General features: G+C 41.4%; 1 protein-coding gene across 1 annotated transcript in view; it reads left to right on the forward strand.

The window, feature by feature from the left end:
* Positions 1-398: 398 nt before the first annotated feature.
* The window catches only part of LOC125437838 (protein eyes shut homolog), a 148,507-nt gene continuing 129,466 nt past the window's right edge, over positions 399-19,439 (forward strand). The window contains exons 1-2 of the mRNA XM_048505855.1: positions 399-1,161; positions 3,273-3,386. Coding sequence (XP_048361812.1) covers positions 399-1,161; positions 3,273-3,386 — 877 coding nt within the window. The remainder of the gene's footprint in view (positions 1,162-3,272; positions 3,387-19,439) is intronic.

The raw sequence follows: 19,439 nt of genomic DNA on the forward strand, positions 1-19,439 counted from the left end.
TGCTTCCTTCTGTTCCAACCTATCTGAAGCCATTATTCTTTTCCTCTAACATGTCACTAAAATGGGTTATTTTCAAGGACTTCCAGTTGAGAATGAGATGTTATTTTATTAGTTTTGCTTCTAATGTTTACTGTAGAAACAAATGTGAAAAAAATTGTTGATGGATTTTGATTTGTGTGAATTAATGTATGCCCATTAATACATAATCTACAGATTACTTTCATTTGTACCTTTGGTCCAGTTGTTCATACTTCTTTTCCCTATTTCACAGGCAGCAGTAAAACAGATCTGAAATGGCAGAAGTCTCTAGCAGGATATAAACTCCACATCTGTGAAACAAGTAGTCCTATTTTCAATAACTGTATGGTTGTGATGTAATCGGACTCTTTAGCCTAACAATGAAGCTCAAATCAGCCATTCTTGTGATATTACATTTTCTTCAAGGCTGCATTGTGGATGGGCATATGATTTGTCAAAGGTATTCAACGTTAGAATGGAGAACTCAGCCAACAGTGCATATAATGAAGTGGTCCCTGACCCAAACCATCTGTTTCAACACTTACTCAGACTGCTGGAATACTGATTCAGATCTCAAAAGGAACACAATAGAAATGATAATTCCAGCTAATCTTCAGCTTTGTCCTCTGCAACTTCAGCTGGGAGATTCTCTTTTTGTTTCTTCTGAGCCGTCTTTTCAATCATATGGAATGAACCTGGCCAATGTGTCCTTGGAAGAATTTATGAAGTGCCCTCAAGAAGATGTCCCTCAGAAACAGCAGATTTTTGGTTGCAGATTAAGAGGAATGTATCAAATTGACCCAAAGTGGCTTGGGATTGGAACACATTACTTTGTAGAAGCTCCTGCTAGAGGTCCATCTTTATGCAATTTAGGACTCAGACTGAATGTAACAGTAAAGCAGCATTTTTGCCAGCAGTCTCCAAGTGCACCTTTTTGCTCTGGACATGGAAAATGTCTAAGTCATACCTGGGATAAAGAATATAATTGTCTATGTAACCAGCCATACTCAGGACAATTCTGCCAGCAATCTGATGTGTGCTTCAGTAAACCCTGTCACAACAACGCTTCCTGTGTTGGCAGAGCAAAAAAAGGAGAAAATGGTGGAGATTCCTATGAGTGCATATGCCCTCCATTGTTTGTAGGTAAGAATGTGTGTATTTTATATCTTGTGCAGTGGTTGTTTGGAGGAAACAAGAAAAATCCGGAATTAAATAATTAAAAGGGCTCTAGTAATTAATTAAAATAATAGACATAAAATAGGCAGCAGTTAAAAAAAAGTTTGATTTTACTATAGCTGAACAAATTCCCCATCATCTCCCAACATTTTAGGAATAAAAAACTTGGCAGATTTGTAGTTTGTGACTAAAACTAATGAGAGAGAAACCCCCAAAATGTTTAGCTGTGAGGATGAAAAACCCACCAGTTTTATGATCTGATTCCCCCACCCCCAAATCATCAAGATAGATAGGATAGATCATCTAGTCTCAGTTCACACATGAAGGAGAATGAGGTTGCTGCCACCATAATCTCCTTCCAAGAATTACTGATACCCTATACCAAGTTATTTCGGTTTCCCAATAGGGAGCCAGAAAAAGCCTTGTACTAACTATTACTATGATTTCTTAATAAGTAGAAGAGGTGCTAAGTGGCCTCCCTTTTTCCTGGTGTCAAAGTACACAGCCAGGTCTTTAACAGCACCCAAGCTCTCTGAGGGTTTCTCCATTTCTCTCTACTGACTGTTTTCAAAGACTCCCAAGTTCAAGGGTCAAATAGAAGTGAACACGTACAAGATGATCTTTAATTAAAAGGATAATTTTCTTCAACAGGTTGGGGGTCCTTGGGTTTTCCAAGTGGCAAAGTTACTTCATGGCTAGGCTAACCCCTTTTCCTTGATGTTACGCATGGGGGGCACTAATAATTGTGACTTGTGCCATCTAAAATGGCACATTCAATCACTTTCAGGTTCTGGCAGATTACTACTGAGTAGACTGATTAGGCTTTCTCCATTTGTTGTCTAGTTTGGCAATAAGATGTGTTTTTGTACAATGCCAATAAAATTAGGGCCTAAATCTATCCCATGAAAAAGTGGCACAGGATTTCTTTTACAATGAATTTAAAACACTCTGGCATTGTAATTTTTTTTTCCAGTGCCCATTTCACATGAACACTGTATAAAAATAGAAGTTCACCCAGCTCCCTTGAGAATCCTTCTTGGGATGTTTAAAGCCCACCTTTGTAAGAGGTACACTGAGCATTGTTTGAACCAATTGAGTCTGCACAATGAGAGCTAGATAATAACCATAATCACATTATAAGTGAAACCTAAGCAAACTAAAAAGGAATGGAAAGAAGCCAGTAGGAATATGATTAAGACATTACATGATATATCGTAGATGAAATTCATGGTGTGAATGAGAGAAAACAATTCTCTCATAGTATTAAATATTAAAAGAAATGGAGGAATTGCTGAAGTGTGAATAACAGTATAGCAACTATTCAAATGACAAGCATAATTATACGGTATTTAATCCCATATGCTGTAAAAGCACAAGCAATTTATGATTGGTAATTTCCAGTAAGCAGCATCTTTAAGCTGAATTCATCTTGAAACTGTCTTCATTTCCAGGCAGTTGTTAAAGCATGCTGGAAAAATAAATATAAGGTATCTGTTCAAATGTTTGAATGGTTTCCCCTCCCTTTTTTAGGACATTATGTTCCATACATTTAGATTAGCAGACTGATTTACTACATACAAGATCTACCTTGTCTAGTATTTCTTATCTGTGACCAGCTGTAGGTTTATCACTAGCTACATTCATGATGAAAGCTGTCTGATATTGATGCTCCCTATGCATGTGGTAATTGGGTATTCTACTTAGATCTACCAGCTTAAATTCTATGTGGCTGTGTTTAATGCCATACTTCCATATTCCTGGAGTGTTATCATTGGTTCCATAATTCTGTGGGTAACATTAATTTATTATGTAACATACTTAGAGTGCATCATCTATTCTCAGTATGCTGATGATGCCAGTAGCATCTGTGATAGTAGAATGATCTACCCTAACCACAAGATGTTGTAAGGAAGTACCCACAGAAAACTAAACATGCTTCTTTAATTCTGGATAGGCTTAATGGATTTGCTAGTATGTATACTCCTGAGAGATAAATTTTCATTCTTTCCTGTTTGTCCATTTTGAGGGAGAGAGACTATATTGATTTCAGGGTTTTTTTTCTCTTCCAATTTTATAAGGCAAGAACTGTTCAGAAATCATTGGACAATGCCAGCCAGATAGTTGCCATCATGGCAACTGCAGCAATATAACACCAAACACCTACCAATGCCAATGCAGTAAGGATTTTTCAGGTAAGATTTGCCTTCATGTATTTTTATTTTATTTTACCAGCTTTATCACCCTCTTTTCTTTCTTTACAAGTGCCACCAAAGCAGCTAACAATTTAAAACAAATGATAAAATCACATTTAAAAACAATTAATATCAAAACACAAATAATTGAAACAATTACAAACAGAGCTAAAATGCAGACAAAGAAAACACTGATGAGAGAATGCCAAATAGAATGTCTTTACCAACTGGCAGACAGGCAATAGAATAGGACCGACCTATCTCCCTGAGGAAAGAATTCCAGAGTTTTGGTTCTATGACCTAGAAGAAGAGAAAAAAAATAGATCTACACTATGTCTTTCTCCCCTGTAAGGAGTTTCACAGCAGCTTACAAACTCATTTCCTTTCCTCTCCCCACAACAGGCACCTTGTGAGTTAGGTGGGGCTGGAAGAGTTCCAAAAAACCGTGACTAGCCTAGGGTAACCCAGTGTTGATGAGTGGGGAAACAAATCCAGATTTCCCGATAAGAGTCTGCCACTCATATGAAGGAGTGGGGAATCAAACCCTGTTCTCCATATTAGATTCCATCTGCTCTTAACCACAAAAAGGCCTCAGAAGATGACTGCAATGGTTGGGCATATTCTTAAGGGAGTATATGGTCTTACTGATTCATAACAAAAAAAATGGTCTTAGGCCCTTTCCACATAACAAATGTACCATGGGTTGCAGCTGGGATAAATGAACCCAGCATAGCCCTGGGCTGTTCTCATGGCTGGCCATCCCACAGTCAGCAAGCACATTGGCAGGGGTGCACCTCTTAGCACAGAGGTACATATGATTATTATTTATTTACCTCCCATTGATGCAAGCTGTCTGACATCATGACCCTTTGCATCTGCATGGCTTTGCAGATGGGCACCAGGAAATTTTTTAAATGGAACGTGCGGCAGAAAAAAGGGCCTTCCTGCCTGGCCATTTGCTCAGAAGCGCCTGCAACCTGGGATTTTGAGCAAGAATTGCAGATATTGCAATTCTTGAATACCCTGTTTTGGGGAAAATAACATGGGGCGAGAACCGTGCTTTTTGCCCTGGTTATCCCAGGTTTATTGGCCCATGCTGAAAGGGCCTTAGCTAACAATCTCAGAGGCTGCTCCTGCTTCCAGGGAGTTCTTCTCCCTTACTGTCATAGAAAAAAATATTGTGTGTTGCTGTGGTTCTACATCGAGGTTTTATAATTACACCTCACACCAATATAACAGAAGCTTTTACACTGTGAGGCAACTTCTGCTTTTTATCATAGAAGCTTCAGTGATCACAGCAGATAATTATGCATTTGGTGGGTTAAGTCTAAAGCTTCCAGCAACTGAGGAAATTCATGAAAGTGATACTTAGGTTTATTTTTAGAACAGCTTCGACATAAGTGTGTGTGTGTGTGTGTGTGTACATTTTCTGCATTTCCATTTTGTCACTGTATGAGTTCAATATGGAGTGAGTTTGGGGAAGCAATTTTAGCTGCTTCCTGCTTTCTCCATCAACCCTCTGAATCTTGCAAAGTAGTCACTAGTAAACCATGCAACAGAGGGCGCTGCTGCAAGGGGGAGAATCAACTGAAACTACTTTCCTCATTCTGCTGGAAATTGAACAATCTCTGTGAATGGAGCAAAAGCGCACCTTTCTATAACAAAAGGGAACTTCATACACAGCATATTGTTCTAGAAACATCTCCAAATCATATTTGTGACTTTTTATAGTGTTCAGTGGTCTGCTGGAGGGAAAAAGAAGATGCTTTCACAAAGTTGTTGCGTAATATTCAAAATATTTATCATCTGTCAGTGTTATGTCATAAAACACTAATATTGATTAAATGGCTTAGAAAAGTTTGTTGGCCTAGTGCACAGCGGAAGGACTAGGTGCCAACTCACCCTTGCTAGAACAGGAGGTAACTGCTTGCAGTATAAGAAAAAGAAACACTCAGACAGTAGATTTAGTTCCAACAGGAATACTTTATCTCTTGTTTCTCAAAGGAACAAAAATAACAATAACTATCCACTCTCTACTCTGACAACAATCTGAGCCCGAACCTGAAGGTGAAGGAGAGGTACTGAATTGGGTATGCAGTCTTCTTATATAGTTTTGTCCAGCAAATCATTAGCTAGATGATCTAATCATCCTGGCCTGTGACCTTTTCACTTCTGCTGACTGTTACATGCCAATCACTGCAGACCCAGACAGAGAGGCTCCGACCTTTACAATTCTGCTGCCTGTTACATGCCAATCACTGCAGACCCAGACAGAGAGGCTCCGACCTTTACAATTCTGCTGACTGTTACATTCCAGTCATTCTAGACCAGCATATGACCACCTTGCAATTTTCAATATCCCTGACACCCCTTCTCATTATCTGGTTGGAATGTTTGCCTCATTACATAATATTTTACAAAACAACATAATATTTACAAACAAAATAATTACAAACAAAAGTCATTCACATTATTTACACTCATTTTACATAGTTAAGTACATAGTCAGTACACAGAGTTACTTATTTCACTCACTTTGTACAGAGTCCTTGCCAAATTGTACATCTGCTAAACCCAAACCAAACACCAAGTCATTATGTTTTTGTATTGGTAATGGCTTTGTTAAGATGTCGGCTATGTTTGCAGATGATTCCACCAAGTACTGCAACTTAATCATATTCTGACTGTATCCGTTGAACTTGGGACATTTTGGAATTTCACAGCGTACATGTTTTGAAGTGCGACTTTTAAGGTTTTCGTACTCTGCCCATGGCTATATACATGTCTGTGAGTCTTCAAAAAAAACTGTTATAGGTTGTTCACATTTCTCACCCAGGAATGCTTTTTTAGCAACTGCATATGACCCACATTTAGTAGCTCATTGCATGCCTCATTTAAGAGCCACGCGCTGTACTCTGCCTCAAGCAGTTGAAGTGGCTTAACCCGTTGTTTCCGTTTCAGAGATACTCCAACAAATCGGATGGCTGCCATATTGCATATAATAACCACTCACTGACTTACATCCTGGAGTCCTCTGCAAATGAGCTGTCCGCATACACCACTAAGTCCTTATTATTGTTTTGGATTTAGAAGAAGTGTAAACCATAGTTAGCAGTTCCCTTCAAGTAACGAATTACTCTTTTTTAGCCCCTGCCAGTCAGTCTTTCTCAGTAGGTTTTGCAACTGTTCTACTTAATAAACCTACAGCGAAAGCTATGTCTGGAGATGTCTTGTCCAGTTAGCAATGTGCAGCAGGCACCTTGCCAATTAAGGAGCGATATAGGTCTTGCCTTTTCAAAATGCTTTGCTGTTATCTTGCTTTACAAAAAAATCAGCCACCGATTGGGGTTTGTGCCACTTTGGCATCTTGCAGACCAACGCTTTTTTGTATGACACCCTCTATGCTTTTGTTTTGTGTCAGAAACACATCCCCTTCTTCAGATTTACTGACTTGAATACCCAGGTATTGCTTTAGATACCCCAAGTCTTTCAGCTTAAAGTGTTTACTTACTCAACTCAGTTAGTAAAGTTGTTTGATTTGGTTGTCTGTTTTTTGCAACCACTTACAGAGATCATCAACATAAATCATCAAAATGATACATTCATCCACCGAGTACCTCTGAGGTATATATACAGGCATCGGCCACACTTTGAGTCAAAATTTCATTTCACATAATGCTTTGTGTATGCACCTGTTCAACATCTGGCTGACTGTTTCAGCCCGATTACAAAAGCTTTGTTGAGCTTATAGAAACTTTATCAACTTGTTCATGCTCATAACCTGGTGCTTTAGCTTCATGTATATGGTCTCTTGCAAATCTGCATTTTAAATAAGCTGTTTCAAAGATCAAAAGTTGCCTCATTTTAAAGATCTCTTTGCTCAGCCAAGAGCAATCCCACTAATCTCATGGATTCTGCCTTTTTGCAGTGGGTGCATAAGAGAGATCTGATCACTTAACTGTCAAAAGCTTTGTTTTGGGGAGAGAAGCGCTTGTCGCGACTAATCTTGCTTTATATTTTGCAGAGTCCCCATCGGTGTTATATAGGTTTACGCCTGTATACCCATCTTGCACCACTATGATCGGCGGCTTATCAGTAGGTTTATCCAACAATGAATCTTAAACACTTTTTTCAAGTTCACCAAGGATTCAAAGCTCATAATTTGTCCATAGCCTGATTCCATTTTTCCTGTTCCTCAGGTGGACATTTCAACATATCATGGAAACCTTGTGGTTCTGTCCCTAATTGGCACACTCTCACTTCTTGTACCATAAAACGCTTTTTTTTTGGTGGTATGCCTTTATTTACAGCTCTGCTTCTGAATCTGCGTGGGTATAGCTATTTCTCCAGGTTTTGCTCAGCCCCACCTCCTCTCCCTGGATTCCTTCCTGATCACTATCCCTTTTCTTTTGTTTCATATGGCTCGGAGCAGATTTGTAGCCTTGAACAGGGGAGTGGGGGGTTGTCAATGCTAATCACTAGGTACTGTGTCATGGCTTACTGGTGGTAAGAACACTTCAGAGTTTTGATGCATCATGTTCCCAACCTGTATGCTTTTCAAAGTTGGCACTGCGTGAGATAGCAATTCTTCCATGACCCAATGAAAATCTATAGCCTTTGGTATTCTACTTTACGCGTATCCTACACAAAAGCAGGAATCTCTGCCATTTCTTTTGTCCTTTTTTTCAGGTTGCTGTGTCTGGGAATTAACGGGGTAGGACGTTAGCAAAACTCCCAAATATTCTAAAAGGTGTTTCCAGGGGAAGGCGCTTTTGCCAAACATTCTGAAAAAATGGTGTTTCATTGATACTTGAACTCCCACAACCTGTTTATTACGTATGTGTGTGGCAGCTAAAGACAACCTCTCCCCAGAAATGGGAGATGGAACCCTTCGCATCATTTATCATGCAATCCCGCATTGTTTGAAGAGATGCCTAGATCTCCTCTCAGCCGCGCCATTTTCCAGCCGGGCTGAGCGGATTTGTTCTCCTGTGGCTAATACCTTTCTGTGTCAAGCCATGTTTTGGAATTTGTTCCCCATGAACTCACATACGCCTCTGTCCAGATTACCCAGGCAAAGCCACCTTGTGTGAGGGAACCTCCGTTCAATCATTGAGACCCATTCAGCTTAAACCTTGTAAAGGCTTCATCCTTAGATTTCAACAGCAGAAGCAGTACAAGAATATCTTAGCTACTATAATTCATCCAATCAACAGAAATATATATCGTGCACCCCCTTAGAAACTTGATTGGAAAAGGACCAGCTAAGGGAATCTGCAGCTGGACCTGGATTCCAAATGGTCTTTCCACACATTTGTCACCTGCTAACTCTTTTTTTTAGGGGATTGGATAGGATTTCACTTGCTTAACCCCACTACAGACCTTTGAACAGTCTAGGAATGCTTTGCAAGGCTTTACACTCCAAATCCACATACTTTTGCACATAGCACTGCTTGATGAGTGGCAAAACGCATGTCCTAGGACTCTGTGAAGATAGTGCACACAATCATCATGCACATAGGCTTATTAACTGGCTAGACTTGAAACATTCATTACATTTTGTTTCATTTTGCCCTTTATCCAGTCACATAACATACATTTTGCTTCGCCATGGAGTGTACCTTTTGCACACTCTATATGTCATTTCTGCGCCATACTGTACAACCCTGTCTATCAAATATAGTTTTGTACCCTTGTTCAGCTGACTAAACTTGGGACGGCTCCAACAAACCAAAAAATCCAGTCCAGGAACACACACAACTTACATTTTGCAACTTTTTTACCTAGGCATGGTATGTAGGCAGTTCCTTGTTGCTTGGCGTAACAGCAGCTGTGGTGATCCATCGGCCAAGCTGACATACTTCACCCTTGCCTTGGACTCCTACACTCAGTCAATAGGTGATGAGCATTTTACGACATGTCTCTGAGGCAGGCCAGAGTCCAAGAGCCAGATGGGTTGGTTTCTCCTGGACATCGGTTCTCCAACAATGCCCGTCAAAGTAGTGCTCCCTTCTTTCCTCTTCCCCGTTGTCGCTTTAGCTGGCCCTTCTTCTCTCCCCTTCTGTGGGCATTCCTCGGAGAGAGATGATTGAAGAGTAAGAGCCACAACGGAAACAGCGCTTGAACTGCATATGACCTTGGACAGTTCAGGGGAAGCTGGGTTTCACTTTTGCCTCCTGGAAACAGCAGGCTTCTCTCTGGCTGTGGCTTCAAGGCAAAACTCTCTTTGTTTCCTGGAGCTCCAGAAGCCGTGCAGTCACATAGTCTAGAATCAAATCATCTTCCTTTATTACTCCTGCATACTATAGACAAAAATTGTCCCAACGCTGTCATCTAGGGAAGATGAGTACAATATAGGAAGCCCTATGCTGCTGTTCAGTATGAAAGTCAATGCCTCTGTCTTCCAGCTCGACGAATGAAGAAATGTACGCGGCGCTGTTGTTGGACATGGTTGGCCCACATTTTCACCTCCTTTCAGCTTCAAAATTAGTATAAGCGTCCTGTAGTCAAGATTACCTTGGAACCAGCAGTCTGCATCCTGGTACAGGTCCTTCAACACCTTCCAGCAGTCAGAAGCCTTCTCAACTGACCATGGAGAGATATAGATGAGCTGGGAGTTTTCCACAGCCAACATTATGGTAGCCTTAGCTCTGGCATCTGCCCTCTGCTCTGCTGCTGTGCCTGGGTTTGGTGGGGTCCTGGAGCTACAGCCCATAAATCTTCCCGTGTGAGAAAGCTCTGCATTTTTCACACTCTCCATGCTGAGTAGTTCCCTGCAGTCCAGCCGTTCAAAGGCAAACTGCACATGGTGGATGTCATCGTGTCCACACTGCTACTCGACACTCTCTAGCTTCAGTGGATTCAGGATACTGGGCACCATAACCAAATTGTTGGCCCTGAAGTGCACAGCGGAAGGACTAGAGTGCCAACTCACCTTGCCTAGAACAGGAGGTAACTGCTTGCAGTATAAGAAAAAAAGAAAACACTCAGACAGTAGATTTGGATTCCAACAGAGGAATACTTTTATCTCTTGTTTCTCAAAGGGAACAAAAATAACAATAACTATCCACTCTCTACTCTGACAACAATCTGAGCCCGAACCTGAAGGTGAAGGAGAGGTACTGAATTGGGTATGCAGTCTTCTTATATAGTTTTGTCCAGCAAATCATTAGCTAGATGATCTAATCATCCTGGCCTGTGACCTTTTCACTTCTGCTGACTGTTACATGCCAATCACTGCAGACCCAGACAGAGAGGCTCCGACCTTTACAATTCTGCTGACTGTTACATGCCAATCACTGCAGACCCAGACAGAGAGGCTCCGACCTTTACAATTCTGCTGACTGTTACATTCCAGTCATTCTAGACCAGCATATGACCACCTTGCAATTTTCAATATCCTGACAAAGTTTGCATTCTCTTTTAATCATTGGTGTGAAAACTAGCATTTGCCGCTAAGTCAACAGAATGGAAAATATTTGCCCCAGGCACCCCACAAATGAAGACACAAGATAACAGCTTAAATATGATAACACATTTAATTGGGAAGACTGCACTAGGAAACCTGACCATCGCTAACTTAGTTGGGCAGACCCACCATGACTCTAAACATGAGCAACATCATCTACCAGCCTTGTTTATAATTTTTTGTTCATAATGTTCCAAGAAATGCCTAGCTCCAGCCCCCTTCCCTGATGTAGCACACAGCCACTACTAGGTTCAAAAAAGATTTTGTCAGCACAAAGGTCAATTCTTCTTAGGCATGCCAGGCCCCACAACCAGTGATGTGCTATTCTGAACATGCCCTCTGTAACTGCTGAGGCCTCAGGATACTGGCTGCTCATCCCTGTCTACCATGGTCAGCCTATCAAATTAGTTACAGCATAACAGTCTAATGACCAGCCCTATTCAACCACCATCTGCTATGATATTATGAGGCAGGGAAAGATGTCTCCCCTTACAACTAATCCAGAGAAACCCACAAATGCTGCCTAGCTAATCCTGTGATGTTTAAATGGAGGGTGAGTAGGCCAGCAGTCAGTAGCAAAAGCCTGGTTGGGGGAGACACAGCTAGAATATAAGCTTGCAAGCTGAGCGTCCCTGTCGGATAGACTCACATAAATTGTCAAGCAGCCTCATGCCTCATTTGAATTCATGGGGCCAAAGCAAACTGATCCCTAGCTTGAATGATAGGAATCTCACTTTTGTTGAATATTGCAAGTGTTCTACAATATCAACAGTGATAATCTCTCGTGAGAACTCATTGTAGTACCATAAAATGTTGGTTATTCTGTTCATATAAACTCACTTCCACAGAGACAGCTCAAGATAGCTGTTAAGAATGAAGCAATACAGCAATAGTTTCAGCACGTTTCTTATTTATTTATTCACATTTTGAATTATAGCCTTTTATATATTATCTTTTGTTCTCCAATAAATACTTTCACTTGTTACTTGCTATTTTCTGTAAGATGGACAGTTAATATGGACACTATGCCATGTTTGATCCCAATGAATGCGATCCAAAGTGGTCAATGTGCAGGACATGTCAAGTTCCCAAGGATTGCCACCTTGGGAAGCAGCTTCCCACACTGCATCTTACAATGTTCCTTATGAGCAGCTTTGGTGTGACATAAAGGACATTTAGAAGGTGGAGGAATGAGAAAAAAAATCCACCAGCAGTTGTTTGGATTCAGCCTAATATAATTATTACAATACAAAAGAGACAAGTGTTTTTTGCTCTTTGTTAAACTGTAGTTACTGAACAAAATACCTTGCTCCAAAGTCATGAAATGTTTTAAAAGTCAGAACCAATATTTTGAAATGGATCAGTGGCCAGTATAATTGCAGCAGTATTGGGGATCACATGCTCCTCATAGCTGACCCCAAACCAGCAGCTTGGCCACAGCATCCTGCACCAGCTGCAACTTCGAGACACTTTCTTCAAGGACAGGCTCAAAAATAGCACAATTCAATAGTCCAGTCTAGATGTAACTTTGACTTGATCACTGTGACTATATCTAGCCCTTTCCACACAGGTCAACAAACATGGGGTAAGGATGGGATAAAACCTGGTTGGGGGGAACTTCGCACATATCTCATTCATAAAGAGAGTCCGCTCCACATTCCCCCCCCCAACCCGGTTTTTTCAAGAATTGCATTATGTCCTATTCTTTTGTTTTGATGTGCCTTGCAGCTGTGGCCGAACGAACAACTGCGGCTGTGAGGTGCTTTAGGTGGCTGCAATCCAACAAGAGAATCACAGTCCCTGGCTCCCATCTGTGGAGCCACACAAGGACAAAGGGCTGTTTCATGGCCCTGGGGGTCAGTTGTGCCTGCCTTCTAAACTGTGCTTCTGAGGAAGGCAGGGATCCCAAAAAAAGAAGTGAGGTATGCACCCCGTTTGCATGCCTGATTGTTCCGTGGACATGCGAACAGGCTGAGGTAAGGACAGGTTCATGCAACTTGCCTTTCACCTGTGTTTATTGGCCCATGCGGAAAGGGTCTCTGACTGACCCATGAAGAGATGTAGCTGGCATACAACCCAAAGCTTGGCAAAAGCACTCCAGGCCATCACAACCACTTGGTTTTCTAAGGTGGATGCTGTGTCAAATAGTACTCCCAAGCTGAAAACCTGGCTTTTCAAGGATAGTATGAGCCTATCCAAGACAGGTGAGATCTCAAGTCCGTATTCTGTTTTTCTACTAATCAAAAGAATCTGTGTCTTGTCAGGATTAAGTTTCACCTTTGTCTGCAGGTGGGGTCAGCCCCCTTCCTGGACTTTCTTGTCCCCCACAGTGACCCACCAGGCTCATCGGGATAGGGGGGTGACCTCCACTCCCCGCCACCAGCCTCCCCAGTCAACAAGGATGATGAAGAGGCCAGCAATGCATAGTAACGTTTTCAGGTTTTCTTAAAAAATGAGAGAATGAATTAATGTCTTCAGTGGTGTGGAGTGATCAACTGTATAACTGAGTAGCAACTTTACTAAAATGGTATAGATTTTCGACCCTTGGTTGGGCCAAGGTGGCAAATTAGAATTGGTGGCAGAATTTGTTGGAAAAAAAATTCTACATGTTTGAATCACTCTCCAGTTCCAAAATTCAGCAGCATTACCTATTTTGTTTACTAAATTGTATAATAACCAAACTGAAATAGCTGACAATTAGGTTATAGTAAGATTACTATAAGGCAGACCTGACAGTAAATTCTGAGGAAAGTACGTCTTTCCAGGAAAATCAAATTATAGAACTAGTAGAACAAGGCATGAATAGGAAATTGCTTGGATCTGCATACCATCAAGCTGCCCCCATTATTATGTTCCCTTTAGAGCAATGTGGTATAAAGCAGTATCAGATACCCAACCATTACAGTATCAAGATCATAAAGGCTGAGAAGAAGAGATATTTTAGCTTAGTATTTCTGTTTTTATAAAATATTCCTAACCACTTTGATCCTTCAAGTATAGAGTGGGTTATAAATTTAAATAATTGCCTTGGTTCTAAGCTCAAGTTTGCAGAGTTTTTTTCCCCTGTAAGAAGTAGATGGTCTCCAAAGAAAGAACATAAACATAATATTGTGCTTGCATTCCCATTTATATTTACACTGTCGCAGCAAAATGAGGGAAATGAAAAAGGAAGTAAATTACAGCTTGATGTAATTTTAGAAGAACATATATTACCAAAATTGCAAGAAGCTGAAATTCCACATCAAACTAATGTTGCTATACAGTGATTTATTTTTTTGTAACTCCTACCCCTTTGATTGCCAAGACATTTGTGTGTAAATAAAAGCTTTTTTCCCCTCACAATCAACTCCCCCCCCCCATGTTCCAAGTTATTTTGTGTCTTAGGTTTTTAGAGATAACAATTGCAGTTCTTTATTGCAAGTGTTACTTGATTGGTTTTAAGGCTTGATTATAGCTTCATGACAGAAAACCAATTAAAATAGCAAAAGTTGATACTCATATTTTTATGGGGCAAAACTAAGGTCACTGACATGAATATGGCAAGCGTGTTATATAGATTGATTACTCTAGACTTTGAATCAATTTATGGATTATTGTGATAGGGAATTCTTCCTAGCATTTTCCCCCAGCCCCCAAAGGCAAGTTACAGACTTGGAAATAAAATTACTATAAATCAAAAGCTTCACCCGAATTCATAATTACTTTGGATTTCTGCAGAAATACAAGTATGAATGAATCTTCCTCTCCCTACCTCTTGTCAAAAAGAGAAAAAAGTTACATATTCCTAGTATCTCTTCCTGAATAGGCATATCTCCTCACTTTACAATATACAGATAAGATCTATGAATGTGGAGATAGAAACATAAAGAACTCGTGCTTAATTTACAGGGTTAATTTAGAATGTCCAAAGTGGGTCTTAGTTGTGTGGAAAACTTTACCTTACAGTCCAGGCAATGAGAAGGGGCAGGGAAATGGGTATTGTAAAAACTGCTGTTGCAAACTATGGAACAATGTAAAATGAAACTGCCTCATGAAAAAGGACGAAGTACAATGCAGTTCAAAATGCCATCTACCTTTAGATTCAATTCTCTACTTCTTGACTTTCCATGCACTTGGGTCATGTGAGTTCCAACTGTAACTAAAAGTACTTTGAGTGATACAATATCATCCACAGATCCTTCTACACCAGGGGTCAGCAACCTTTAACACCCAAAGAGCCATTTGGACCCGTTTTCCACGGAAAAGAAAACACTTGGAGCCACAAATACTTTTTGACATTTAAAATGAAGATAACACTGTATATATTGTTTTTTTTACCTTTACGCTTTGTATAAACAATTATAGTGTGTTGCTTATGAAATCTATGATGTGTTACAGAGAAAATTATATTTTATTTATGTAAAGAACACCTTTTGAACATTTTGAACTCTTAAAAAATAATAACAGACCTCCATGGCAGACATGGCAGACATGGTGGACTCGACAGCCATTTTCCTCACTGCGCATGGCCCCCGCCCTGGTCCCAAAAGCCACAGCTTCTGAGAATCTACCCCCAAATGTCCTGGAATTTGCCCGCTGGAAGTTGGCAACCCACAACAACTATGGCTGATGATGATCTCAGCCTTCCTCCCTTCCACGATCTACAAACTTACCCTTGACTGGCTTTCTCTGAAGTAAACCTTCCAAGATCCACATGCAAGGCTTTCCCCATGCACTCATACCCTCCTTGGCAATGCAGAAGCAAACAATTCCCACCTGCCTCCCCATCAAACAGCCCCAATGAGTGCAACCTTGCACAATTCCCACCCGCCTCCCCATCAAACAGCCCCAATGAGTGCAACCTTGCAGGGCTACAGGTAATAACTCCTTTAAAACCTGACATCATATTTCTTACCTGGACTCAGCCAGGCTGCCATCTGCCAGGAAACCTCTGGAGTGCATCAGGGCTGCTGGGGGGGTCTGCAACCCAATGTGGCGCTGCTGGGGTCCCCCATGTGGTCCTGCCCCACAAGAAGGACCCAGGGGAGGGGGGAGGCCACCCAAAGCAGGGTCGACCCCTGACCCCCCATTCAAAGGGGGCGGACTGAGATTAGGATTGCGCTGAAAATCTGCGCTTCTGCAAATCCCTCCCGTTTCCCGCCCTTCGCTGCTCACCTGTTCAAGAGGATCCACCAGTGGTGCTCCGCCCCCACCCCGCACCATCATCACCAGCATCAGCCAACCAGGCAGCTGGGACAGGGAAGCCAGAAGTTGCTTGGGATTAGCCATCTTGGGCTGTGCCTCTCTAGGAACGGGGACTCTTTCCCATGAATCCTTAGGGCAACTCTCTGAAGGAGGATGAGAGGACCCAAGCCATGTAGAGCCGCAGTGCAAGGATGAAAGAGCCGCATGTGGCTCCGGAGCTGCTGGTTGCAGACCCCTGTTCTACACTTTCCAGGGCATCCCTAAATGGTATTATCAACATAAGAGCATTTATGCCCCATTTTATATTGTGCAAGGCACTTCAGATACAATATCTTGATCCTTTCTGCACAACACAAATAAAATGAATTGAGGATGTTTCAAAAAGTGTTTTGGGGAGAAAATCAGCACAGTTTTTTTGCATCCTTAGGACATTTTATTGAAGCTCAACCCGGAATTTTTTGAAAACTCCAAACTGGTGACCTTCTTCCCTAAATTGGCTTACAGTCATTCTCTCCTTGCTGTATGAAGCTCAGGAAGCAACTTATTTCTCCTGCCTGATCTGCAAACTGTTAGTTTCCATTTCTCCCTCTGGCCATTTTCTGAAGCTTGAATCATCCATGCCGCCTGCCATTTGCTTAAGCTGCCCTGGGACGTTTGCTCTGCAGGCATTGCAGCTGGGCTTCTTTTCCGGAAACTCAAAATTTTTTGTCAATTCTGGCAACATGTAGGGTTTTTTTAAAAAATTCTTGAGGAGGTGTCATCCAAAGTACAAGAATTTCAAACAATGCAACATCCATATATATATTCACAACAAAGAATCGTGTTGCATCAACCACTATTTATAACATACCATGTACAACAAACAACCGTGACATATAGAAGTGCAAAAATACCATAATCCTATAGTAGTACAATTCAAAGAATATATACAAGTCCTTCTTAAGGTGACAATTTATCTCAAATTGTTCTTAAAGAAACAATGTCTTTAGATGCCTTGTATTCCAGTTATATAGATTTCTTGAGGATCTATATAAAGCCATGGTGCGACCACACTTGGAGTACTGTGTTCAGTTCTGGTCGCCACATCTCAAAAAGGATATCGAAGAGATAGAAAAAGAAATTTTAGAGAAGACTAGCGAGGGATGATTGAGGGACTTAAAGCGCCTTCCCTTATGAGGAGAGGCTGCAGCGTTTGGGACTCTTTAGTTTGGAGAGGAGACGTCTGGGTGGGGATATGATTGGAAGTCCTATAAAATTATGCATGGGGTAGAAAATGTTGACAGGGGAGAAATTTTTTTCTCTCTTTCTCACAATACTTAGAACCAGGGGCGCCATACCGAGAAATATGCTGGGGGGAAGAACTAGGACTAATAAAAGGAAACACTTCTTCACGCAACGTGTGATTGGTGTTTGGAATATGCTGCCACAGGAGGTGGTGATGGCCACTAACTTGGATAACTTTAAAAGGGGCTTGGACAGATTTATGGAGGAGAAGTTGATTTATGGCTACCAATCTTGATCCTCTTTGATCTGAGAGTGCAAATGCCTTAACAGTCCAGGTGCTCGGGAGCAACAGCCGCAGAAGGCCATTGCTTTCACCTCCTGCAGGTGAGCTCCCAAAGGCACCTGGTGGACCACTGCGAGTAGCAGAAAGCTGGACTAGATGGACTCTGGTCTGATCCAGCTGGCTTGTTCTTATGTTCTTATGTTCTTTCATACAGGTCCGTCTGAACAGAATACGCATTATATGCTGTTTTTGAAATTGATCTTCTTCAGATATGATTATCCTATTTATCAATCAGTCATCCCAGGGGTAAAAATTCCAAGTGAGCCTTTCACATCTCTACAGAACCTCACTCAGGCTTTCAGATCCCCATCAAGCCCTCCACTACCCCCAGATCTCTTAATGGGGCCCCCAGCCGTGGGAAGATCTGGCATGCAAGCTCGACCTTCCCGGTCAGGATGTGCTCTTATGCCCCAAATCAGCCCAGGCTGCAACAAGCAAATAAGAATCAACATTTTTTTAACAACTAAAACCAACCCAAAACATAGGGAGGACTTGCTTGTGGGCCTCCAAAAGAGACTGGGCATCGCCCCTTATAGGCGTGCCCTATTCCCTGTCACATGACAAGGTCCCTCATCATGTGACCTTCCCCTGGCTTCGGCTTGCCAATGCTCAGGTTCCATCGCTTCTCCCTCCCCAGCCACAACTGTGCTCCTGGGTAAATCTGGGGGTGCATTTTATAAATAGAATATGGCTTGAGAGAATAGGAATGGCAAGGGTACTTTTGGCCAAGCTTCTCTAAAGGCCCTGTTTTAGAACAGCTAGTTATCACATTTCAGATGGATAGAGTACTTAGCTAGTAGTTGCCATGAGTTGTTTTTAATATCAAGTGTAAATGAATATTGTCTATTGAATTTACATTCTCTTTTTAACACTACGCACAATTCAACCTCAATATATATATTCCTACATACATAGCAGTAGGCCATAAACACAGTGGGATTTACTTGTGAGAAGATACACATAAGATCATGCTGTAACTTCAGTTTGTCAAAGTGTCATTATTTCATAGAGAAAGCATCAAGCTTTATTCCCCAAATGAAGCAATGTGACAGGCCACCTGATTCTTACCTGGGCAGACTAGCCATCATAACTAGTGGGAAGAAAATATGGGGAAGGTATTTACAAGGTGGCCTGAGTCTCACTAGGCCCCAAGAAAGTAGCTCCTGGCTATCACAAGACTCAGTCGGCCTGGGGAAATGTGGTCTCACCCAGTCCAAGCCTTGACTGATTGAGAAAAAAACCTGCTCCTGATCCAGGAAACGAAAATCCTAAGGGGTTGGCCAGCTCCTTTCCCCTCCCACCTTTGTTCCATTTGGAGTGGTAATGAGGCCAGGGGAGCTTCCCGAAGGTCTTATTTTCTTCTCAGTGCTCCCCCTCACCAAGTTCTACACACCCACGAGCATAAGTAAGTCTTGCTAAACTTGTTGGAACTTAGACCTAGTTAAGCGTGGGTAAGAGTGCAGCCTTACACATGCATTAACTTTAAAATTAGTTTTGTGTTTGAAGCCCTGTTACACCTCTGGGTACAAGCCAGTTTTCATTCTAGTCAAAGAAAGCTTTTTCAATTATTCTGGCTGAGGTAAAATTGTAAACTACAGCTCCTTTGTTTGAATCTGTTTATTAAAAAACACCCCCAAAACAATGTAATGGGAGTATTAGCTGATGGCTTTCCAGTCTGGTGCTTTAGCTTGTGAATGAATGTGGATCAGATGTAGTCAAGTGTAAAAACTATTTTCTTTTACAAAGGAGTGGGGAAGGATTTAATATACTTAATAAGGTCAGACACATTCATCATTTTGTGCATTGAATAATCAAGAAGTTTTACACTTTGTGT

This window comes from Sphaerodactylus townsendi, linkage group LG01 (assembly GCF_021028975.2).
Source record: "Sphaerodactylus townsendi isolate TG3544 linkage group LG01, MPM_Stown_v2.3, whole genome shotgun sequence".
Lineage (NCBI taxonomy): Eukaryota > Metazoa > Chordata > Lepidosauria > Squamata > Sphaerodactylidae > Sphaerodactylus > Sphaerodactylus townsendi.